The sequence below is a fragment of the Mercurialis annua genome, linkage group LG2 (genome assembly GCF_937616625.2).
Source record: "Mercurialis annua linkage group LG2, ddMerAnnu1.2, whole genome shotgun sequence".
NCBI classification, from domain to species: Eukaryota; Viridiplantae; Streptophyta; class Magnoliopsida; order Malpighiales; family Euphorbiaceae; genus Mercurialis; species Mercurialis annua.
In genome coordinates this window covers 44,508,518-44,534,819 of record NC_065571.1, presented here as the reverse complement: position 1 = coordinate 44,534,819, position 26,302 = coordinate 44,508,518, and the positions used below count along the sequence as shown (strand labels likewise).

Sequence of the window (26,302 nt, the reverse complement as noted above, 5' to 3'; positions counted from 1 at the left end):
TTCTTGGAGTTTTGAAGGGTACGTTGGTCTTAGTGGCGCTATTATGACTCAGCTTTATCATGCTTTTTATTGGGATGAGAGAATAGGGTGAGTAGAGGAAAAAGAGAAGAAAAAATAGTAATGAAAGTGACAGGCGTAGGATATGAATGGATTCACGTAAAACATGTAAAATAATCCCGCTTTCAGCATTTGAATGTAATAAATAAATTAGCATAGGTGTAAGATTTAGAAAGCCTTAGCATTTTTGTAAACAAGACCCTTTTTCAGCCCAATTCTGTAATTTTCTCTTTTAGTAAATGGGTTAGACATTTCGATACATATTAACCCGGTTTGACTTTAACAATTTGACACAATTAGTCAAAGATTGCTTAATCAATTTCCATGGACACTGAAACTGTTTCAAAACATACATAGTTGTACCCTAAAAGGAAAATGGAAACAATCTTAAGTTTTATTTATCTCTAGGGATTTATCAGTAACCATGGAGCATCCAAGTTCATCAACTTTCTAGAAAGGTTATGCAGCCATATTTGTAAATATAACTGTCGTATTAACAGAATCAGTATCGATATAAGACTCTGATTTATAAATAATCCATCTTGCAATTCCTGTCTCATAAACAAAAAGATCTTTTACAACAATAATTACCAATGCATGACTTTTATTTCTTAAGCACTGCTTGCAAAGTTCTGCATTACACATTACTTGCAACTATATAAACACCTTTTTTGCTTCTCAAGGACTTTGCCCATCTATTGCCCATCTATATTACCATTTTGTTCATATTTTAGTTGATACATAACAGATTGCTCTAAAACAACGGAATTGGATTGTTAGATAGTCGATATGTGCTAGGCCTAAGACTACAATAGATTTTAAAAGCACCGGTCTTTCATTGCCATCTCAAAATCAACTTAAAAATCTTCATTCTTCAAATACGAATTAAAGCAAATTACAACATCAAATTAAAATTTTATGGTAATGTTATTAACCTAATCAACAGACAACGTAAAGGTGTGAGTGAATAAGCTACAAGAGATCTCCCTTTTCCTTATTGTATCAATGTGGTAACATTTCCTAGCATGTGCAACAACTATAAAGAAAAGAGAAATAGAAGGTGTAGATTCGAATTTACATTCACGAATTAGGTACTCTCTTTTGCATATGCGCTGGTCTCGTCTGCGACCTTCGCCCACACATTTGCAATTTTCTCTGCATATCCCACCTGCATGTTGAAGACCAACCATATTCGTGAGAAAAAAGAAAGCATAAAATGTTTCTATTCTTAAGGGGCAGAAATGCAGAGAAAATAAATAAATCATCAGAAACCCTCTTTACTACCGCCTAAATGTTTCTGTAAAACCCAATTTACTGGAAGTTCTCTACTTCACCGTGTTTCTACCTAAATTGTCTCTCTTGTAAAATATGATGAACTTGTTTATTGACCCTAAACTAAATAGAATGAGCAAAATGTCCAATGCATGCAGTGACAGATTAATAGTATAAAGACTTGAGGTCGAAAACAACACTATTAACATGGCAGAGCACAACCCCAAATACCATTTCCAAAAACAAATGTCCTTTTTAAATTCATATGCTACAGTATCTTGCCAAATATACATAACGATTCAGATGTGAGAACCACAGACCACTTTAACATAAGAAACTAAAGCCAAGAATAGATGAACAATCTATCTACATGCCATGTACCTTAGTGTATGCATTTAAAAATGCAAGGAAAACATCCATTGAATAAAAATGAAATAATGATATATGCCCCGAGCCAGCTAGCAAAAAGTATGAGGTTTTTATTTCACATTTTCTCTCTCTTTTGCTCTCTTTTCATTTCTCGTTCTTCGTCTTCAATTTCTTTTGTTTGGGCATCAATGTTTATACATCAAAGTTACTTCATAAATGCTCCCGTTTTTTTTGTTTGACCATAATACTGACAGCTAATAGCAGCTATAACCATTCTAGTGAAACTCCTATTGAACACAGAATCAAATCCCTACCCCAACCCTGCAAAGCATACTCAATTCAAAACCATTTTAGTATATAAAGCGTTAAAATCCATTAAGACTCTTCTACTTCTTATCTTTCATAGTATCTATAGGGGATTTAGAATTAACTTAGCTCAGTTCTAGGGGTCATAACCTCACAGCTTTCTTGAATGTATTCTATGACAAATTTTTTAACCTTCTAAAATTACTAGAATCGCTCCAGGATTATTAAAGCCACGTCTACCCCTAAAGCATTTGTGACAATAGGGAAAAAATATTGTCCAATAGGTGCAATACTATTCATTCAAAAAGCGTATTTTTCACGGAATAGTGACACAATATATTAAGAAAATGTCACGTCCTTTAGCAAGTCGTGAATGTGATCCCGACATGGTTTAAAAAAATCACACTCTGTCCAAACTCCAAACAATATTCAAAAGCCAAGCATGAGTCATTATTAAAACGGCTATGCAGGTTCTCTAGAAGATTACTATCCTCAATCACAGGAACACAAAATGTCTAGAATACCTGATTAAGAACAAACCCCTTCAGCATGTTTAAAAAGTCAGCATGCCTTTCTCTGTCAAGCCTTTCAAGTTCAGCCTTGTTGTTCTCCTGAAAAATAATCACATTGCCACAAGTAGATGAGAAAGTTTCAGAAAAAAAATTAAACTTGAAAGGCAAATGAACTTTAATAATCCACTTAGAGAGGGAGAGAGAATTAGAACATAAACAGAAACTATAGAAAAAAATTGTTCAAAAGGAGAAAAAGCAGCATATGTGCAGGTATTACTCGATGGTCACAAGCATAAGTCCAAAGAAGATACATTCATATATATAATTTGTCAGATTTTGTTAAACATCACAAACAGCATAAAAAGGGAGCAGGGAGCCAATAATACATTCTCCAGATAATAAATGGTGGCTACTCTATAGCCACAAGTACAACTAAACTTAATGCGAAAGACAAACTAACCACTACACCCAAATGTCCAAAGCCAAAAACTACTTCAGAGACTCGATGCAATTTACAAGCCAAATCATTAACCTTCAGTTGCAAAAAAAAAAAGAGGGCACTGGTATTATGATCTGGTGAATTAGAGATAAAAATAAAAGCCACGAGATAAAAGAGAAAACAAATGCTAAACCAAAAAAAGGTAAAGAAAACTGAGATTCTATGAGTGCTACTTGGAATTGCCGGTCCTCTTATTGTTCATATTCGTATTTTATATCACTTCAAGATTTTCAAAATACCACTTTAAAATGAAGATGTTTTCTGGCCCTCTTATCATCCATGCCGATAACCTATTACACATTTTAAGTTCATTAGCATGTCATCCTAGCTTTCTTGTCAGCATAAGTCATGCATCCTCTACCATGTTAGCTAGGTATCAGTACTAAAAAGAAAGTTGAGACTAATGAAAAACCTTAACATATACCTATAGCCATAGAAAAAGAAACGAAAGCCAAAAGTAGCTAAGATTCTATATACACTTAGGCTAGGATGCACGGAAACCTTATGTAGGAAGAGTTTCCCCGTTTCGGAAACTCTTCGGAAACGTTTCGGGCCCGTTTCCGTAAATACTAAAAGTTGGAAACTCGTTTCTTAAAAGGAAACTCGTTTCCTATATACAAAAAATTCTTAAATAGTTAATTTTTATAAAAAAAGATTACTATAAATAAAAGGACCTGATCAATTACTCATACACTTTATAGTTATGGAATTTACTGATATGCTATATTTGTTATATATTGAAATTTTAGACTTTATAATTATGGAATTTATTGATATGTTACATTTGTTATATTTGTTATATATTCAAATAACTTATCTTATTAATTATTATAATAGTTGATTTATATGAAGAAAAAAAAAAATTAAATATAATTATATATATATATATTTTATAACTTTATATATTAATAAATATATCCCTATATTTTTATTATTTACACGTTTCCCCCCACGTTTCCGTTTCCTATATTTTGAAAAAATCCGTTTCGCCGTTTCCGTTTCAGTTTCCGTTTCCGTGCAACTTAGCACTTGGGACATGTTTGCTGCTTCTCTTATAACCCTTAGTCATAATAACCTAAAACACGTCACACAATAAAGAAAATGTAACCTTGTTTTCTTCATTGCCCTATATCAAACAGACAGTAATGTCAAAAGGAAATCTAAAATAACTTTGTATTTGTAAAGAACTAATCTCAACCACCTGGACAAATAATTCAATGGAGCAAGCTCTAAAGAGCAAACTTTAGTAGATGATAGCACACAAGCTTGTATTTTACATATCCAAACAGTAAAACAAACCACCTCTTAATCCGTATACTTGTAGAGAAGTTTCACAGCTATAGGGTCCAAAACAGCCATTGCAATGGGTTATGCTTGAAAGCAACCTTCAAGCAGTTACCAATACTAGTCTATCAGCCTCACTCACACTCTACTAGAGATGCTAAACTAAACTGCCAGACATTTCCAAACCTGACATAAAATTCAACTACGTTCAAATATAACATATTAGTTCTACTACCATCCTTGTATAAAAAGAAAAATGGTCTTAACAAAAAGTACACGGAGTTTGTTCTCAGATTAAAATCTAACGAAATTTGTCAGTTAAAACCAAGTAGTCACTTCTGTTAACTGCCACAGGGAAGTCTATTCATCTGGTGAAAGCCAGAGAGTTCACGAAAATCTAGCTCTAAGCTGATCCTTCAAAGTACAAACAATTAAGAGAACAATTGAATATGGATGAAAACGTATACCTTGATCCGTTCATACTCTCTTATCGCGACATTTTTCGCATCCTCGGTAGCTCTTATGGTTTCTTTCAACTCCTCAATCTTCCGAATCCGGGACTTGTCACCGCCAAAAATCTTTGAAGATGCAGCTTCAAGTTTTTCAGCCCTCAATTGTAACGAGGACAAATCAGATAAGAGTGTTTGAACAGTCAGCAAAGCACTAGAACGATCTGAGAAGGCACCATGGACAGATAGCATCAACCCAAGGTATTCATGGAGAGTATCCTGCCCAATTAAGAAAGTAGTAAAATTACCTTCAAAGATCATTATGCATTCAAATGCTCAGTTTTTTAACAGGTAAAACCTGCATTTGGTATATTCATAATTGAAATGTGACTTTAAATTTCAGTACATATTAAAATTTCCTTAAATACTCATTTCTCATACAATGCAACATAAATGTTTCAATCTAAATCATTTAGAAATAGAATGCCTTATTTGATGCAAAGAAAAAATGAAGTATGCAAAACGATCCACATACACAAACAAACCAACTAAATATAAACTCCAAAGAAAAAGATCCCACAATTTACCAAATGCTTGACGGTCTGTGCATTTAGCTCCCGATAGAATCTGCTTGCTTTAACAGCAGCTGTCGCAACATTTTTCATGTCAGCAGCCCGGACTCTCTGAGAGTTAAAGATAGCCTCTTCATTCTCAAATTTAGTCAATTTGATAAATGCTAATCCCAACTCTCCCATTGTTTCACCCATATCTTGTTGCGCTTTCACCAGCGATTCAGCCTATCGACAAGTTCCACACACAAAAAAGGATCAGTAAACAGCGCATTCATACAATTGAAGAAAATACATAACTTGTAATTTTCATATCAATGAAATGCACCTGCTGAGAAGCATTCCCGAGTTGTTGCTCAAGATCCTGCATCCTCTCCCTATTCTCTAAAAACTCTTTATCTTCTTCCACAGCCTGCGGCTTTGATCCTCCCCAATCATTAGCAACAGACTGCTTCAACTCCTTAAACAACCTCAGCAAATCCCTCCCTCCTTTCGCGGGCTGCACCACTTCATGTGGGGCAACCGCCCCACCCTCACCAAACAACTGCTTTGGCAACTTAACAGCCCCATCAAGCATCCTCGACGCCACATCAGTACTCGTCGCCAACGGCAGTTTCCCTTGCGCCTGTAAAAAGGCTTTCAACTCATCACTTTGCCTAATAACAGGATGTGTCGCTAATCTCCTCAAGTACTTCTCCAATGCAACTCTCCTCTGCTCAACAAACTCCTGCTTTTGCATCACTTGACTCTCAACAACATTCTTATCGGGTCTGGGCGGTATAAAAAACCCTCTATACGACTCCGCTAAGCGATCAGACAAAGTAACCACATCTTTAAACCGTCTCCTAACACTAAATTCAGATCCATTAAACCCTGGAATATTCGTTCGCGTAGTAATTAAGTACGTAACGTAAGTATTACCTCCCGGAACAAGCGAATTCGACGTCTCCTGCTCTTTCTGCGGATTCGAAACGGTTATTTTAATGTAATCGGACGTAGAAGACGGCGATCTTGATAAAGAAGCAGTGGAATCCGAAGACCTGGTGGGGCTATCCAAACCGTTGATATCGTTGACTGTACTTTCATCAAACGGACTGAAAATAACATCGGCGTAAGACGGAGGTTCGATGTAGGATGTGTTGTCAGGAGGGGAGATGTTGCTAAGATTCCGATACGGCGGAGGCGAGAGCAGAGGATCGGAATCCGGCGGAGGCGGACAGAGCGGGTGGTGTGCGTTGGAAAGTGATGACATGGCAGAACGGTAATCGGCGAGAGATTTGTTACCGTTGTTGTTGTTGTTATGGTTGTCGTCTAACACAAGATTTTCCATTTCTTCTGGGGATGCGTAAAGATGGGCTTCCTCGAACCCGCTTTGGTTATCGGATCCCATCATCTTTTATTATTATTAATATGTGATGGGAATTATTGAAGTAGAGTAGAAGAAGAAGCAGTGAAGTGGTGGTGGAATTAGATGGACATGGATTTTAGGGTTTTAGAGAGAGAGTGAGCTGAGAAGAATGGAGGGCTAGGTGGAAGAAGACGATGGCGCATGAGAAGCACGTGGAGATGAAGTGAAACATTTAAGTTTTGTGCTGCCGTGGTGGGTCTGGATTTAGTTTGGGATAATTTAATTTCCGTTTCTGTTTTCGTTTGCCATGGTAGGGAAATAGGGATGGCTCTTCACTTTAATTTTAAGGAAAAGGCAACTCTATCTGTGATAACTGGAGAGGGAAGTGCTTGTGGGAGGAATCAAATCCACGACCTAACAGTTTGCTCCAGCGCTTATACCATTTGAACTATAACTCATTGGTAAGTCTATCTTTTTTTTATTGAAGAACAAGTCTATCTTACTTTAAAATGAATATTTACCCTTAAACTTGATACTAATAAATGAATTTTTAATTCTCTGAAGAATAATCGGTGAATTGCTGTAAATTAAGGCAGCAAACTGCTAGGTCGTAGATTCAATTTCTCCCTCAAACGCCTCCTCACAAATTATCAAAACAAAAATGATCTTTTCTAATAGATGAAATTTAGTATTCGCACTCTGATAATGCTACTAAAATTCATGTTACTCTCGAAGGCCGGCTTTTTTAAAAAATTGACTGAAAATCTCGATGGAGATACACTATCAGACACTGGTCTTTTGGATTAAATAGAGCCAAAAGGCTATTATTTATTGAAGTTTAGCTTCTACTTATATCCTCCTCATTTTGATGAATTATTTTATTATCTGGATTACTAAACACCGCCCCTTTTTACTAGGCACTGCCCCTAACTTTATGTCACGACCCAAATTATTGAGCCGAGACCGGTGCTAGGAAATGGAAGTGGTAGCTCCGAAACCCGTAGAAAGCCTAAAACCACTAATAATTTTTTTTCGCATTTTAAAAGTGTCATATTATATATTCATCTATAGTTATTAAAATATCATATTAGAGTTTACATTAAAAATCAATTACTTGAAATTAAATCACGATTCTTCTATTAACGCCTACTGACTACTGCAGCTCTAGGAACTCATACTTGTGCAAGTCCAACGACTTCTGGCACGATGAAGGTGGTTTGTCTGATCCGACTCCGGCTACCTGAAAACATCAGAGTGAGAGGTCAGTATTTGGGAAAATACTGAGTGAGTACGCAACTTATTATCGGTATTATGAAAATATACATCGCATACTCAAACATATATATATCTATCTCAATGTAATATGAAAAATAATATAATATTCGCAAATAGCAGATCCGACCGAAACCCTAATCTTAAACTCTTCACTAATCTTATTCTGAATATTCGAATCAAACTGATCCAAATGGTCCGACCCGGGAGTGTTCACACTCAACCACGTCAGCCGCGACCAATCTCTTAATCTCAAAGTGTGAGTCCAACTCACTGGTGGGTCCAACCCACTAGATACGGGGCTCAGGTTACACCGTAACCGAGTTCTCACGCGTATCGCATTCATATCGTATGCGCATTTCGTAATCTCATAGGCAATCTAGACACGCTAGACGGACTCAAATACTGGTGATCACACAGCCTATTGACACCCAATAGGTAGTTGGTTTCTTCGGATCGCACACTAGATATTCATATTCAAAACAATGAATATAACAGCATTCATATAATCAAATTCACCAAACATAACATCTTATATGAACAAATCATATAAATGTGATGTATTGAAAATAATATTCATAATATATGAAAATAACTTTAATAATAATAATACGCGAAAGTAAATTGCCACTCACAGTGACCGCTATCCAAAACTGCATCATCATAACTCCACGAGCATAAGTTCCATTCGTCGTTTGATCCATTAGCTATTCCAGCTCGTCGGCCTAGTAGTTTGTCGATATATCCACTTCCTATTCAAATCATACGTACGTTTAATTCATAAACGTAAGCTTAGTACCAAAACCCTAAGTTACAAACTTAGGTTAACTCGATCTTATCTCAATTTCGACTCTTAACCTCGATAAACTATTAATAAACCCCTTATACTGACGAGGTAATTTTCGTATTCATTCTATCAATTTCCAAACATGGGTTACATATGCTTCAAAATCTAAACATGTTTGATTCGTTTATTGTCAGTCTCTTTTCACGTTTTTGGAGTCCGAAATCACTTAGCGGGTCAGGGCAAGTCGTGCCGGACTTCGGCAAGTCGTGCCCATCAAGAAGAGGGAGGAGCAAGACGTGCTCACCCTTGGCACGACGTGCCTCCCTTAAAATAAAGGGAGCACGTCGCGCCAACCACCAGGACGTCGCGCCCAAGCCATTTTTGGCTTGGCGCGTCGTGCTTCCTTGGGGCGCGCTGTGCCCCTACCTAGGGCACGGATTCAACCTCATTTCTCCACCATGTCTACTCTGTAACTCGATGTTATAACCTTTATACTTTCAAATACACCTAATCATTAAGCTAGAACATCAAAAAGGCTTAAAACGATTAGGTCACGGCATGTACGATCAATTCGCACCATTTTAAAATCATAAACAGCAACTGAACCATAATTACAGGGGTTGATAAGTGACCCTTACCTCAATTTTATATCCTAAGAATATATGTAATCTTCTCCTCTTTCCAACGCAACGAGAATCGCTCAATTCCGAGTCCGAACGAAGAAATTATGCTAATCGCAAGTCCGCTCGCGTCGCGAGGTTATGTCGCACGTCGTGAGACATGGTTGCACGTCGTGCGACACCTTCCAACAGCCCCAAACATCATCTCGACATTCTCTTGACACCCCTAACTCATTCCGACATGTTTCTACATCAATATAACACCAAATTCAACTCAATAATCATCAAAAACGTCAAAAACGACGTGATTACGGTTCGTTTGATTCGTTTCAAACCAAAACAGCTTTTAATCTATCAATTTCCGAAATCAAACTTCAATTTTACCTTAGTTTGATACCCGTAGTTGATAGAGAATCAAATTCCGAACGAATCGATATAAAGAACTCGCGATTTGGACGAGAAACGGCGAAACGGCGGCGGATCGAAATGATCGTCGATTTTCTCCTTATCTGATACCTTCCCCATCCTTCTGAATCATTCTTTTCACTTCTTGATTCATACTTATACTTTGGACAAAAGTTCATTTTAATCCCTCACTTCTTTAACTTAAACCATTTCTCTTTTAAACTTTCTAATTTAACCAAACGGTTAAATTATCCTTTTAACTCAATTACGTACGTATTATTTATATTCAAATAAATAATACTAACCCAAAATTATTATTTTCCGTCAATAATCTTCTAATTGCTATTCTCGAGGCTTAATTGGCTAATTTACGTTTTGGCCCTTGAACTTTTCAAAAGTTGCAATTTAGCCCAAAACGTATCCGCGTCCAAATTTTAAAAGGTCTCCGATTGACCCGAAACTTTTACCACATATACTATAAAACATTTCGCAGACCATGGCGAAATAATTTCCCTTTTCGGAGCTTAACAAGTTAAATTACCACTTTAGTCCCTAACTCCTGTTTGGGACTTTTTTGACATTCTTCCTTTTAATTTAAATTCCAACTTTAGAATTGGAATATAATATTAAATTCCGCATAATTATCCTCGAGACCAATCTACTTTGACTTATTTATTAAATTTCTCGGAGATTCTTCCGATATTGCCATCCCGGCCACTAAAAACTGGACATGTGGTCCAATTAGATAATTAAATCTTTTGGGGTATTACACTTTACCATTGTACCCTTTCCTTTATAAAAAAAAACAAATTCTCTAAATTTTTTTCAAACCTATCAAACGAAAACTGTATGTTATAGTGTAAATGTCGGATTTTGGGGGGAGGTAGAGATCGGGAACCGCCGGTGAGCATTCGATTTTAATTTTTTTTATCGAATTGATGTTTTTTATTTTTTTTACAAAAAATTTCCTGGCAGACGTCCCTGGTTCGCGTCAACCCGGAGGCCAGACGTCAATGTCCGCCCGGGAAAAAGACGTGACGTCTCCCCATTTGGGCCGACGCCCCCAGGTGGCGTCGGCCCATATGATAGATGCCATTTCAGGGTGTCTGTCATCTGGGCCGACGCCAACTGGGGGCGTCGGCCCACTGGAATTTTTTTTAAAAAAATCACGAAAAAATACGATTTTATCTCGGAAAAACTTGTTTCAGAAAGTCGATACTCGTTGCCCGACGAATTGAAATCGTTATCCGTCATTTTAATCGACGTATTCGCATGTGATTGAGAGTTTTTTTCTTTTTTTGGAGAAGGGTAAAAAGGTAATTTTTATGGACGGTGTCAAGTAATTGATAGGAGTAAAATACTCCTATCTACTAGGGTGTTCTAAAGCACTTTTATGCTATTTTCATAGTGTTTTAAGATGAATTGAGTACCTTATAACGTGCTTTACCTTTTGAAGGCATTTGAGTGTTTTAGAGCGGTTTTGACTAAAGGAAGCGAAAGAATCGTCAAGAAAGCAAGGAAGCGAAATCTTGGAGAAGCTAGAAGCTTGTCTCGATCGAGACAGACACTAGGAGAAGTGTCTCGATCGAGACAAGGCCAAGAAAAGGAGCAGTAGCTTTTAGAAAAGCTTGTCTCGATCGAGACACACTCTTTAATGAATGTCTCGATCGAGACAAGGGGTAAATGATGGGCTCAGATTTCGAATTTTGAAGAATCAAGACTTAGGCCCACTTCCTTATTTGGCCAAACACCCATGTAATAGGATGTCTTTTATTTCCTTTTTGGGAGTACTATATAAACCCTTTTATCTCTATTTTTAGGTCATTACCTTATTATTGCAAGAATCAACAAAAAGTAGGGAGAATTTCCTTTTGCTCTAGAGAATATTTCTAGTTTTAGTGTTCTTGATACATTTCCAGATTTTGGGATTTATACCCACTTTAATGCAAGCTTTTATGATTCAATCTTCATTATCTTGTTTATGTTGGTGTTCTACTTTCTAATTAAGGTAATCTATCCTATTTCCATTATGCTTATTAGTTATTACCTTGTGATTAATGTTAGATTAAATATGGTTGGCTAAACTCTTTGTTTGGGGGTTGTTAATTTAGGTTGTTACTTGATTGGGATTGGGTTTGTGATTGGCTTGTGTTTGTCTTGGCTATGTGTTCTTAATGCCTAGGTTAGTGTGATCTATTAACCTAGGATTTTGGTCTAATTAATTAGGCGAGGGTCAATTAATTAGACGGAATTGATTAGTCATGAACCTAGGACCTAATCACGCGAGGGCGGTTTAGGGAGTAGGTGGTCTTTTAAGTTTGCTTGATTAATTGTAATTTGCTAGTTTAGTCGATAACTAATTATGCTAGGGCAATTTAGTTATCGGTTGATTAGTTCATTGCAACTTTCCTAGTTTTAGACTCGAGAGAGCGGAACTTAGGGCTTTCGAATAGCTTGACCCAAAACCGGCACCATTCAACAATCCCGACTCTAAGATATTACCAATTTAAGCTAGCAACCCTTGAACTTACCTTTATTATTGTTTCAATCTTTAAGTTAAATAGTTGATTGTTTGGTTGTTATTGATAGATTAATTATTGTTTACCTTACTATTAGTTCGTAGTTATTAATCCAAATCAATTGTTTGTTGCTTTCCGAATTGGAATTCAAAATCCGCGTTCGTTCACTTTAAACCTCTTGTCTTCGTGGGATCGATTCCGTACTTCCGGATTATTACAAGTTAGTATTTTTTCTAACAAGTTTTTGGCGCCGTTGCCGGGGATAAGGTTGCGTTTAATTGATTGAAAGTATTTTGAAATTCGGTCGAGTTAGCATTATTTTCTGTTTTTTTTGTTCATCTTGCGTGTTTTCGTGATTTACGCTCGGTTCTCTTATCTTTGTTGTGTAGGAATCTACCCTTTGTGTATGCATAATACACGACGTGCTAATCTCCCACTAGAACCTTTCCAAGAGGATCTCGGTAGTTACGAAAGAGGCGTGAGAAGAAGAGCCCGGATTCCTTTAATTATGGAGGGTGACGGGCATGATTATGAGGTAGAAGAAGGATTCAATCCTCTAGTGGGTGAAGGGGAACAACAATATCCACCCCCTCCTCCACTTGAGAATGTGAATCAACAAAGGCAACAAGAGCGACCAAGGGATGTTCGCCCTCGAGTGCAACCGCAAGTGCAAAATCAACCGAGGCAAACTTTGGGCGAGTTCTTCTTGCCGGATGTGGATAATGCCACGTTCGGATGTTTCGCTATGCCGGTTCAAGCGGCGACTTTTGAGATCAAGCCTAGTACTATCCAACTCTTGGAGAACCGTTGTGCTTTTTATGGGTTGAAACATGAGGATCCAAATGCACATATAGCCAAGTTCTTGGGTGTTCTAAACACGTTCAAGCTTTATGGGATAACCGCGGACCAAATCAAGCTCCGGATGTTCCCCTTCTCTTTGAGGGATAAAGCTAGTTTGTGGCTCCAATCTCTACCCAATGAATCGATCCATACTTGGCGGGAGTTAGCTCAAGCTTTTCTTAAGAAGTACTTTCCACATGGCAAGACAACAAAGCTAACTAAGGACATTCTCGAGTTTGTGCAATTCGATGGGGAGTCGCTCTATGAAGCATGGGAGCGTTTTAAGGACTTACAAAGAAGTGTCCCCCATCATAAGCTTAGCAAGGAGCATGTGATTCAAATTTTTTATGATGCAACGAATATCACCACTAGAGCTACTATTGATGCGGCTTCGGGTGGGTCTTTGATGCAAAAGACATATGAAGAGGCTCTTGAGTTGGTAGAAAAGTTGGCCATGGTTAGTAGCACATGGGGGCCCATGGATAGAAGGGCACCGGCTAGTCAAAAGTCGGTAATGACGCTTGACCAAGTTAGAGAGATGGAGGTTATCAAGGAAAAGAATGCTTCACTCCAAGCACAATTGGATTCTATGAAAAAACAAGTTGTGCCTAGAAATGCTCTGGTGGCTTATGTTCAAGTCGGGTGTGAGTTTTGTGGTGATTTCAACCATTCGGGGGGAGAATGCCTAGTTACGGGGCAAGCTTTAAGTGAACAAGTAAACTATGTCGGGGGTCAACGACAAGTGAATGATCCTTATTCCAACACCTATAATCCCGGATGGAGGAATCATCCAAACTTCGGATGGCGGAATCAAGAGGGACAAGGAAATGCTCAAGGGTCTAATCAAGCGGGTTCAAACTTCCAAGGTCACAATAGACCTCCACAACAACAAGGTCCCTACCAAGGAAACCCAAACCATGGGAACAATTATGGCGGTAGACCGCAACACCCTCCCGGGTTTCAACAACCACGGAACACGGATGAGGGAAATGTGCTTGCCAAGGTTCTAGAGAAGTTGGAAAAAATGGAGCAAAGGGAGAAGAATCAAGCTTCCACTATTCATCATTTGGAAACTCAAATCTCCCAAATGGCAATTTCACTTCAAGGAAGACCTCAAGGGGGATTGCCATCCACAACGGAAAACAACCCAAGAGAGCAAGTTAAGGCGGTAGAGCTCCGAAGCGGGAGGAACCTTGAGAAAGCCAATGGCAAGAAGCATGTGGTTGAGGAGGATGAGCCGCAAACGGTTGTTGATGTGGCAAGCTCAAGCCAAGAGCTACCAAGGGAATGTGAGGAGGTGGCCATCGATGTTGAAGAAGCTTACGTGAGGCCACCACCTCCGCCACCATTTGTACCACCGATTCTGTTTCCAAGCCGGTTGAGGAAAGCTCAAGGGAACGAAAAGTTTCATAAGTTCCTTGAGATCTTCAAGAAATTGCAAATTAATCTAAGCTTAGCGGATGCACTCCGAGAAATGCCGCAATATGCCAAGTTCTTGAAGGATATCATCACCAACAAACGGAGTTGGGATAGTGGTGCAACAGTTCCTATCCCGGAAGTGTGTAGCTCTATTATTTTGAATGATCTACCGGCTAAGTTGAAGGACCCAGGGAGTTTCTCTATACCTTGCACTATAGGAAACATGAGTTCTATTAATTGCCTATGTGACCTAGGTGCTAGTATTAATCTTATGCCTTTGACTCTTTTCAGGACATTATGTGGAGAGCAACCCGTGAAGAGCACCTCGATGGTACTCCAACTAGCGGATCACTCATTGAAACGGCCGTATGGAATTGTTGAGGATGTGCTTGTCAAGGTAGATAAGTTCATATTTCCGGTTGATTTCGTCATATTGGACTATGCGGTAGACAAGGAGTGTCCAATGATTTTGGGGCGACCCTTTATGAACACCGGAAGAGCTCTAATTGATGTGCATGGTGGCAGATTGACCTTGCGGATTGATGAAGACTCGGTTGAGTTCGATATGAAGAAAGCCATGAGGGGTACCATCGAGGAGGAGTGCATGAGAGTTGATTTGGTGGATGATCTTGTGGAGGATCAATTAAAGGAGAATGTGGAAGCCATCAACCGAGGAGTGCTACGAAAATTTGAAGGTTTTGACCACTGCAAGGAGTGTCTCGATCGAGACAGTAACCCAGAAGCTTGTATCGATCGAGACACATGTAGCACAAAAGCTACTGCCTCAAAATTTGGCCTAGTCTCGATTGGGACAGGGGTGTCTCGATCGAGACAAGAGAAAATCAATCCTTGTCTCGATTTGGACCCCTCTGTCTCGAAAGAGACAAGCTTAAATGGGAAAATTGCTGAGTTTCCTCAAGTTTCAAGGGTTGTCTTCCATTCCGATGACATTGAGGATGAGTATTCCGAGGAAGAGGAGCTAAAGCCGGAAATCTTGATAAAAGAAAGGGGAGTTACACCCCCATCTTCCGAGGTGCCACCAATTGTTGAAATGAAGCCGCTACCACTTCACCTCCGATATGCATTTGTAGGGGGAAACAAAACGCTCCCCATCATCATCTCCGATAAGCTTTCAAAGGATCAAGAGAAGAGGGTTGTTCAAGTAGTGAAGAGTCATGTGTTGGCCATGGGATGGAAAATTTCCGACATCCGAGGGATAAGCCCTCAAGTTGTGATGCACAAGATTCATCTTGAAGACGAGTCGAAGAGATCAACTCAAAGGCAAAGGAGATTAAACCCAAATATGAAGGAAGTTGTGCACAAAGAGATCGTCAAGCTCCTCGATGCCGGGTAGTGGGTGGGTTAGCCCGATTCAATGCGTGCCTAAAAAGGGAGGTATAACGGTGGTGGAAAATGACAAGGGAGAGCAAATCTCCACAAGAAAGGTGACCGGTTGGAGAGTATGCATTGATTGTCGAAAGCTCAACGCGGAAACCCGAAAAGATCATTTTCCGCTACCATTTATCGATCAAATGTTAGAGAGAGTAGCGGGTCACAAGTTTTACTGTTTCCTCAACGGGTACTCCGGATACAACCAAATATTAATTCTCCCGGAAGACCAAGAGAAGACGACCTTCACATGCCCCTATGGTACCTTCGCATACCGCCGGATGCCTTTTGGTCTATGCAACGCACCCGCTACATTTCAAAGATGCATGACCTCAATCTTCAATGATATGATTGAAGATATTATGGAGGTGTTTATGGATGACTTTTCCGTCTTTGGGGATTCTTTTGATAGGTGCTCGGTAAATCTTGAACGCGTATTGAAACGGTGTGAGGAAGCAAATTTGGTACTTAATTGGGAGAAGTGCCATTTCATGGTTGAAGAAGGTATTGTGCTCGGGCACAAGATTTCCGAGAAGGGTATTGAGGTGGATAGAGCTAAGACGGAGGTAATCGAGAAGTTGGTTGCCCCGGTCACGGTGAAGGGAGTCCGGGCATTTTTAGGCCATGCGGGTTTTTACCGGCGATTCATTAAGGACTTCTCATCTATTGCAAGACAGTTGACGAATCTCCTAGTGAAGGATGTCCCATTTGAGTTCACAAGGGAGTGTTGTGAGGCGTTTGGGAAATTGAAGGAAGCACTTGTGACCGCTCCGATTATTTCAACTCCGGATTGGAGTTTGCCTTTTGAGCTCATGTGCGATGCAAGTGACCAAGCTCTAGGGTGTGTGTTGGGGCAACGTAAGGAGAAGCGAGTCCATGTGATTTATTATGCTAGTAGAACTTTGGCGGGGGCTCAATTGAACTACACCACCACGGAAAAGGAGATGCTCGTCGTGGTTTTTGCTCTTGATAAATTCCGGTCTTATCTACTTGGGGCCAAGACTATTGTTTTTACCGACCACGCGGCATTGAGGCATCTCTTCGCCAAGCAAGATGCAAAGCCTCGCCTAATCCGGTGGATCCTATTGATGCAAGAATTTGATATTGAAATCCGGGATAAAAAGGGAACGAAAAATGTGGTTGCGGACCATCTATCAAGGCTTGAGAACCCGGAAGCAATCCCAATTGGAGTGGAGATTAATGAGCAATTCCCGGATGAAATGTTGATGGTGATCTCGGAAGTTGATACACCTTGGTATGCGGATATTGCAAACTACCTATCTTCGAATATCATGCCTCCGGATCTATCCCATCATCAAAGGAAGAAATTTTTGAGCGATGTGAAACAATTTTTGTGGGATGAACCCTACCTATTCAAGGTATGTGGGGATGGGATGATTCGGAGGTGCGTGCCATTGAAGGAAATGATGCCAATCTTGAGCCATTGTCATGAAGCGGATTATGCCGGGCACTATGGGTCATCTAGAACCGCCGCAAGGGTTCTTGAGAGTGGTTTATTTTGGCCGACCCTATTTCGTGATGCCAAGGACTTTGTGGGGCATTGTGACCGTTGCCAAAGGGTTGGCAACATTTCAAAACGGGATGAGATGCCATTGACCTCCATTCAAGAAGTGGAGATATTTGATGTTTGGTGGATAGACTTCATGGGGCCCTTTCCAATGTCTCACGGGAAGCTTTTCATCTTGGTATGTGTGGATTACATGTCCAAATGGGTAGAAGCGGAGGCTTTGCCTACAAACAACGCCAAGGTTGTCCTAAGTTTTCTCAAGCATCTCGTGAATCGTTTTGGTACACCAAGAGTCATCATAAGCGATGAGGGGTCTCATTTTTGCAACCGGCAATTTGAAGCCTTAATGAAGAAGTACAACGTACATCATCGAGTTGCAACTCCGTATCATCCCCAAACTAGCGGCCAAGTCGAGGTGTCCAACCGTGAGTTGAAAAGAATATTAGAAAAGACGGTGAATGGGTCTCGAAAGGATTGGTCCTTAAAGTTAGATGATGCGTTGTGGGCATACCGGACGGCTTTCAAAACACCGCTTGGTATGTCTCCTTTTCGCATCGTCTATGGAAAAGCGTGTCATTTACCGGTGGAATTAGAGCACAAGGCTTATTGGGCCATCAAAAAGTTGAATTATGATTTCAAGGCGGCGGGTGAGAAGCGCATGTTACAACTCAATGAGTTGGATGAAATCCGATTCAATGCTTATGAGAATGCTAAGCTCTATAAGGAGAAAACAAAGAGGTGGCATGATGCTCACATCTCACCCAAGACTTTTGAGGTAGGAGCCTTTGTGTTGCTCTACAATTCAAGGTTGAGATTGTTCCCGGGAAAATTGAAATCTCGATGGAGTGGGCCTTTCAAGATCCGGTATGTAGCAAACCATGGAGCTTTAGAATTGGAAAACCAAAAGGGGGAAACGTTTAAGGTCAACGGACACTGTTGCAAGCCCTACTTGGGACCTTTGACGGATCAAATAGGCGAACAAGTCTATCTAGCCCCTCCTTCGTAAGTCTCATGTGAAAGAACGGTCGAGCTTTCGACTTAAAACAAGCGCACTCGGGAGGCAATCCCGAGAGGTTCGATTTTTAATCCTTGTCTTTTCATTTTCTTAGTTAATTAATTTTAGTATTTTAGTTGTTATTTTAAATTTTTGTTGTTCGATCTTATGCCGGGTGTGTTGTTTGTGTTGTGTAGGAAAAAGATGGAAAAAATTTTAATTCCTTGCAAGAATGGGTGTCTCGATCGAGACATTCATTAAAAGAATTGTCTCGATCGAGACAAGAGGAGATTTCGAGGCAGTAGCTTCCCAGCTACTAATGTCTCGATCGAGACACACACCAAACCCAGGTGTCTCGATCGAGACAATCATTAAAGGGGGAGGATGAATTTTGTCAAACACAACCACATGGATTGATGAGGTGGCACGATCCTAGCCATTCTTGAGAAACACAAAAGACATGGATTGATGAAGTGGCAACATCTTGGGCTTCCAAAAATTAAAATTTTTCCAGAAAAGCTCACCCACCACTTCAGCTTCTCCATCTACCTTAGCCATTTTTAGCAAAATCAAAGCTTCCTCATCTCTCTTCCAAGGAAATTCGGCCACCCTATTGCCACCACTAAACCACCACCAAACTTCAAACAAAGTACGTTTTTGGATACCCTTTTCGCCGTTCTCACTATGGCTCGATCCGGTAAGACCGTTAAGGAAGCTTCCACCGCACCCACCAATGCCGCCACAAGCTCACCTCCCGCTCAAGAACAACCAAGGCCCAAGAGAGCTACTCGGAAGCAATCCGCCTCCGGTGCAAGAGTATTCGGACCAAACACTCATGAGGCTCTAACAAGACGTTTTGAAACTCCCTTTCAATGCCGATCGGCAAAGGAGGGGGAGAGGTACGAAAACCTCCATACTAGGGGCATTGCCAAGCCATTTAAGATTGATTGGAAGGCTATGAAGGATTTGGGGATTAAAGAGGATGTAAAAAGGCACTTGGATGTCTTGGGATTGCGTCGCATGGCGGAGATTCCGCATGATTATGTGGAGGAACTAACTTATGAGGTTTTCTCTACAATTAAAGTGGCGGGAGAACCGGGAGATTTTATGTTTCGGATGAGAGGAGAGGACTACTATGTTGATGCGCATACTTTGAAGACGACATTTGAAATGAGGGAAACGGGGTTGACTAGTATGCCGGACGATTTTGATGCGGATGCCGTTTGGAAGGAATTGTCGGATGAGGACTTCTATGATCCTCACACATCCAAGGTGAACGAGGTTAAGGACACCGCTATTGTGGTGGTCCTAAAGTGGTACGGACATTCGTTCATGGGACGCAATGAGTATTCAAAAGTGGCGAAGGAGGATTTGCTTGCTTTAAATTCAATTTTGCATCCGGAGATTGAAGACATTCGGCTCAACACCGCTTTCCGTTTGAAGCATATGTTATTGGAGGTTCCGGCTAGCAAAACGAAGAAAGTGGGGTTTAGATGGATGATTTTACACCTTTTGAAAACTTGGGATTGCGGCCTCATGAATGAAGACTTGAGTCCGTGGGAAATTCACACTCCGGGGCGCCTTGGGATGGATCATTTGAAATCGGCTTCGTATGTGCACAAGGGTGCGGTGGTCCCCTATTACAAACGTGCGAGTTGGATTAATAGACATGGAACCGATGTGGCGTTAAGAGCGGAGTTTCCAAATGCGGGACAAGAAGAGGATCAACCGATTGCTAGGCTGGTAAAGGAGCGTGTGAGGAGGAAAGGAAAGGAGAAAGTGGGTGGTACATCTCAACCCGAGCAAGCCCCCGAGGGGCCCGAACCCGAGCTAGGGGGGCCCCATGGTCGACCTATGACCATCGCTTCAATGAATTGGCGGAGGAAAATCGCTGGGCTTGGAAGGAGCAACGATTAATGTTAGAGCCCATGGAAGCGGCGCAAAGGCGTGGAATGGCGAGACTCGAATACAAGCAAGAGCGCTTGAGAGCGAAAATGGACCGCCAAGATGAAAATTTCCGCAACTATGTGAATGGCTCGGGAATCGTATGGATCGACACCCCACCTCAATCACCCGCCACCCCGGACTTCGACTAGCGAGATTTGCTTTTTCTAACTCTCTCATTACAATTTCTTAGTTTATTTTATATTTCTATGCTTTAGGGACTAAGGTAGAAATAGTGTGAGGAGGGTTGTGAAATTGTATCTCGCTTTATCTTTATTGCTTTATGTTTGTGTGTTTTCTTTATGTTTGTGTCGTTTTGAGTCTAGTTGTCGTAGGATGTTTGAGTCGCCTCCACTAAACTCTTGTACCAAGCTTGAAATGTTGATTATTGAAGATTAGTGAATTTGGCAATATCGTGAGTAGCATCAACTTTTACTATCTCTTGTACTTAAATGTCATAATGCATTTGTCTAGCCTAAACAACTATTCTTAATGTTTGCTTAATGAAATGTGATGGGCATGACATGTTGCGAAGAGATAGGGGCAAAAAAAATTGACCTTTAGTTGTTGATTCTTAAAAATGATAGTTTAGCTTAATACGGATGCATGATGTGCGTAATTTTGAAAAAATTTTGTTATCTTAATTTTGGGCATAATTTGGCATGAGAACATAGGAATTGAGCATAAGGCATAACACCACATTCATGATTGAGCATTTTTGAGCCTAATTGATTATTGTGAGTGTCGTTTGTCCAAAATTCCTAGAATTTGCTCGGTGTCCATTCGAGATTGCATGGTTGAGTGATTGATAATTAGATGAATGTGGCATTAGGTGTAACCAATTCTAGAGACCACTTTAAAGCTTACCTTTTACCTCTAGATAGCCAATTTTGGGCCTAGACCTTTGTTGATATTTCTATATTCGCATCATAATCCGTTCTTCAATTTCCACTTTTGATCACCCGAACTTGACTTGAGGACTAGTGTGAGGAGGAGAGGGTATTAGCTTGATGAAAATTAAGAAGTGTGAACTTGAGCTCCAAAGACAAAAATATACGCCTAAGAAAGAAAAAGAAACAAGAGAAAAAGAAAAATAAAGGGAGAAAGAAAAGAAAATACAAAAATAGAAAGTAAGAAAAGAAATAAAGGCGTTAGAATGAAAAGAGAAGTTCAATTTTGCTAAAAATTCCAAGCTAGCCTAAAAGCTCGATGTTAATGTAATAACTAGTTTCAAGTCAAGTGTTAGCCTAAATTATCAACTTTGACCTACCCCGACCCTTGGCCACGTTAAAACCCGTGCAAAGTCCACATGATAATTGTCAATCACCGAGCTAAGTAGTGGAGTTTAAGACTATGAGCAAACCAATGGGAATTTCATGTGTTGTGTGCTTCAACTTTTGCCTTATACACTTGTGTGATAGAGTGACACAGTGTGAGGATCTTATTGCCTTTGTTCAATGCTTATGTTTGATTTGCCATAACTTTCCCAATATTTTGTTTGACCAAATATTCGCATGTCCCGTAGATGATGGTGATAACTTGACTATTCGAGATTGACCATAGACTAATGCAATTGTATTCTCTTTGCCTTCGGAATATGTCATGACAATTGAATTGCTCATTTGTTTGCATTGTCTCTAGTTGTTGATGTTAGACATTTGTATTTGTGCATTCTTGATGTGGAGTTTGATTGTTGATGCTTGTTCATTATTGCTAAGTTGCTAAGAGTAAGTTGTGGTTTGAATGCATCTCTTGCTTGAGGACAAGCAAGGTTTAGTGTGAGGAGGTTTGATAGGAGTAAAATACTCCTATCTACTAGGGTGTTCTAAAGCACTTTTATGCTATTTTCATAGTGTTTTAAGATGAATTGAGTACCTTATTACGTGCTTTACCTTTTCAGGGCATTTGAGTGTTTTAGAGCGGTTTTGGCTAAAGGAAGCGAAAGAATCGTCAAGAAAGCAAGGAAGCGAAATCTTGGAGAAGCTGGAAGCTTGTCTCGATCGAGACAGACACTAGGAGAAGTGTCTCGATCGAGACAAGGCCAAGAAAAGGAGCAGTAGCTTTTGGAAAAGCTTGTCTCGATCGAGACACACTCTTTAATGAATGTCTCGATCGAGACAAGGGGTAAATGATGGGCTCAGATTTCGAATTTTGAAGAATCAAGACTTAGGCCCACTTCCTTATTTGGCCAAACACCCATGTAATAGGATGTCTTTTATTTCCTTTTTGGGAGTACTATATAAACCCTTTTATCTCTATTTTTAGGTTATTACCTTATTATTGCAAGAATCAACAAAAAGTAGGGAGAATTTCCTTTTGCTCGAGAGAATATTTCTAGTTTTAGTGTTCTTGATACATTTCCAGATTTTGGGATTTATACCCACTTTAATGCAAGCTTTTATGATTCAATCTTCATTATCTTGTTTATGTTGGTGTTCTACTTTCTAATTAAGGTAATCTATCCTATTTCCATTATGCTTATTAGTTATTACCTTGTGATTAATGTTAGATTAAATATGGTTGGCTAAACTCTTTGTTTGGGGGTTGTTAATTTAGGTTGTTACTTGATTGGGATTGGGTTTGTGATTGGCTTGTGTTTGTCTTGGCTATGTGTTCTTAATGCCTAGGTTAGTGTGATCTATTAACCTAGGATTTTGGTCTAATTAATTAGGCGAGGGTCAATTAATTAGACGGAATTGATTAGTCATGAACCTAGGACCTAATCACGCGAGGGCGGTTTATGGAGTAGGTGGTCTTTTAAGTTTGCTTGATTAATTGTAATTTGCTAGTTTAGTCGATAACTAATTATGCTAGGGCAATTTAGTTATCGGTTGATTAGTTCATTGCAACTTTCCTAGTTTTAGACTCGAGAGAGCGGAACTTAGGGCTTTCGAATAGCTTGACCCAAAACCGGCGCCATTCAACAATCCCGACTCTAAGATATTACCAATTTAAGCTAGCAATCCTTGAACTTACCTTTATTATTGTTTCAATCTTTAAGTTAAATAGTTGATTGTTTGGTTGTTATTGATAGATTAATTATTGTTTACCTTACTATTAGTTCGTAGTTATTACTCCAAATCAATTGTTTGTTGCTTTCCGAATTGGAATTCAAAATCCGCGTTCGTTCACTTTAAACCTCTTGTCTTCGTGAGATCGGTTTCGTACTTCCGGATTATTACAAGTTGGTATTTTTCTAACAGTAATTAGGGGCGGTGAATAGTAAAACCCTTTATTATTTGCATATGAGCGTATTTATGTATTACATTATTGATTGTTGTTTGTCTTCGCATATTATTGTATATTATATGATATTAATTTACTCGGTGAATTATGACTCTTCCTAATCTTATTTTTCTATATAGTAGATAAGTCTTCTTAATACTTTCTTTGGATAGTCTATGCTCTTTTTTCCTCGAGCTTGACATCAGTGTTTTAAAAATCAGACCGAACTGGTCTGTCCGACTGGTTGAACCGCTAACCGGTAGATTAAACGGTCCAAAATCCCCTCTGAACTGAAAATCTGGTTAAACTGAATTAAATCGGATCAAACCGCCAAAAATCCGTTAAACCTTTAAACCACTCAAAATGATGAAGGCCGGTTATGTAACAACCCGTATGTTAATGAAAATTTATACAAAAAACTAGGGTTTTTTAATTTTACAGTCGATCCTTCACAAATAGTAAAAAACGTAAAGAACCCATGTTTCTCTTCTTTCCAAACCCTAATAAAAATTAACAAATTTCATAGTATGAATCTGAACTGAATCTTCCAAAATCAAACTTCAATTTCAAGTTTATATAAGAGCTTTATTAAACATTATCAATTCAATTTCACAAGGTAAGTTTCGAATTCAGGTTATTACGTTTTTGTTGGTAATGTTTGACTTCAAGTCTTTATGCATAGTTGCATCCAACTTGTTCAATAGAATGCATGAACGAAAGTAATTCATTTTTGAAAAGTGTATCAGATGTTGCTTGAGTTGCTTTGACATTAGTGTTGTCAATTTTTGACATTAGTGTTGTCATACTTGGTAAAAGTGCCTTATTATGTGAAGGTTGAGGGGGGTTAATAAAGGTTGACAGGGGTTGGGAAATTTCAATCCCTGTTTGGGAATTTTTTTTAAAAGGTTTTGAAGGCCCCTCATATGCCAACCCCTCAAATTGGAGTGTTGGATTATTTTCAACTAATATTTTTTATAAACCCGTACTTTACTTTATTATTTTCATAAACATATAAGGGTTAAACATAATTTGTATCTCTCTTTACCGTCTCTTTCTTTCCTTTATTTTATTTTTAAAATCCGTAATTTGCTTTACTCTCTTCTCTCGCAAATAAAGCCTAAGTTTTGTAGGAAATAAGTTAAGACAGAAAAATGAGAGAGTAATCATTTAACCAATTCATATGTTAAAAGTTAAAATGCACAAACAAAATAAATGCATGAAAGTGTAAATGTATGGAACTTGATTAGTAAAGTTAGTTTTAGTTAGGATGTGGTTTTTTTCATGATTTAATTATAATTAATTTGTTAAAGATTTTTTTAATTTTTGGATAGAATGATTAATGAAACTTGAATCTTTATTTGTGGCTATTGAGTTAGAGCATCTCCAACAATGCTCTCTATTATAAAGAGCATCTTTAATGATAGAGAGTGTAAAATTAATCCACACCCAATAGACTCTTTATATTTATCTATTTTTAATTATTTGAATGATATTAAAATCGTCCTCTAGGATTCTCAGATATTTGCTGGCTTTTCCTTCCACCAAACCATCTACATGTTGAAAATTTTCTGCAACTTTGTTTATCCACCATTTGCAACTTTTATGGAGTCGCTCCATTTTCACTAAACAGGAAAAGACCACAAGATGATGCTGAACTCTCATCCTCATAGTCATCATCACAATCAGTACCTCTAAGTATAGTATAGTTTCACCAACATCTCCCGAGTTAAAGAATTCAAGAGACAAAACATGATGTTTTTGAGTCTTGAGCAAAATATGCTTAACTCTAAATATTGTCAAACGAGAAGATAAAAATCTAATATTTTCCAAATCAGAGTGAATTAAATGGTTGTATGCAACATTAGAAAAATCAAAATCTTGACCATTTGTTCAGAGAGTGTCCTGTTGGGGATTGGGATTAGATTCAAATTTCTACTCAAAATTAGGGTTCATCGACATATAATCTAGCAGAGTTGAAAATTGGCGAAATTAAAAGATGCCCATGGTTCATAATTGATTAAGAAAACTGGGTTTTAAGTCAAGTAATGAAATTAAAGTAAATAAGAAGAATTAGTACTGCCATTGATTAAGTATAAGAGCAACGATCACGAATGTGGCCGAACTATTATAAAATCTATGAGTCTTTCCCAAATATCACTGCCACATTCCAATTGGCTAAGAGAACCAAAAATTTGAGAAACAAAAACCACTTTGATCATGCAATGAAATGTAGCAGGAAAAAAATGACAGATTAGAATAAGCATAATACTGTCGTAGAACCTGAATTATCAAAAAGTAAGAAAATATAAATTTGAAATACAAATTTTATTCTCCTAAAAATAAGGAAATAAGAGAGAAAAGTAACAAATACACGTGCATTTTTAAAATAAAGAGTCGGTTTGGCTCTCTACATGTGGAGAGCCAAACTCACTCTTTATTTTTATTTTTAAAAATGAAGAGTCTATTGGAGTGATATTTTGTGTTTTCACTCTTTAAAATAAAGAGTTTTAGATATTTAAAGAGTCCCTTGGAGATGCTCTTATATTTGTTGATTTATATCCTATTTTCTTTGGGTCGTTTATGTTTTTGTAGAATGCAAGTTAGACTTTGAATTTCTGCATTTTTATAAGCATTTAAGTTCTGAAATAAACTGTTGTGTTTTTGTAGTTAAAAAATGCAGATTTCTGCACGCTTA

General features: G+C 38.7%; 1 protein-coding gene and 1 non-coding gene across 2 annotated transcripts; both read right to left on the bottom strand.

Moving 5' to 3' along the window:
• Nucleotides 1–909: 909 nt before the first annotated feature.
• On the bottom strand, nucleotides 910–6,994 carry LOC126667940 (sorting nexin 2B-like). Its single transcript, XM_050361093.2, has 5 exons — nucleotides 5,646–6,994; nucleotides 5,336–5,545; nucleotides 4,767–5,027; nucleotides 2,529–2,615; nucleotides 910–1,225 (listed from the first exon to the last, which is right to left on the bottom strand). The coding sequence occupies exons 1-5, from the start codon at nucleotides 6,708–6,710 to the stop codon at nucleotides 1,145–1,147; spliced, it is 1,704 nt and encodes a 567-aa protein (XP_050217050.1). The 5' UTR covers nucleotides 6,711–6,994; the 3' UTR covers nucleotides 910–1,144.
• A 6,325-nt stretch (nucleotides 6,995–13,319) lies between these two features.
• Nucleotides 13,320–13,427, bottom strand: LOC126670819 (small nucleolar RNA R71). The gene has a single exon (XR_007638814.1). It is a non-coding gene; the product is annotated as a small nucleolar RNA R71 (small nucleolar RNA).
• Nucleotides 13,428–26,302: the final 12,875 nt, after the last annotated feature.

Bases quoted from the DNA above. Each gene is read 5' to 3' on its own strand.
- LOC126667940 (XM_050361093.2), bottom strand. From the start codon at position 6,710: ATGATGGGATCCGATAACCAAAGCGGGTTCGAGGAAGCCCATCTTTAC. The intron at 2,616-4,766 runs GTATACGTTTTC...ATTATTTTTCAG, and splicing joins GAGAGTATGAACGGATCAAG to GAGAACAACAAGGCTGAACT. The intron at 1,226-2,528 runs GTATTCTAGACA...TTCAACATGCAG, and splicing joins AGGGGTTTGTTCTTAATCAG to GTGGGATATGCAGAGAAAAT.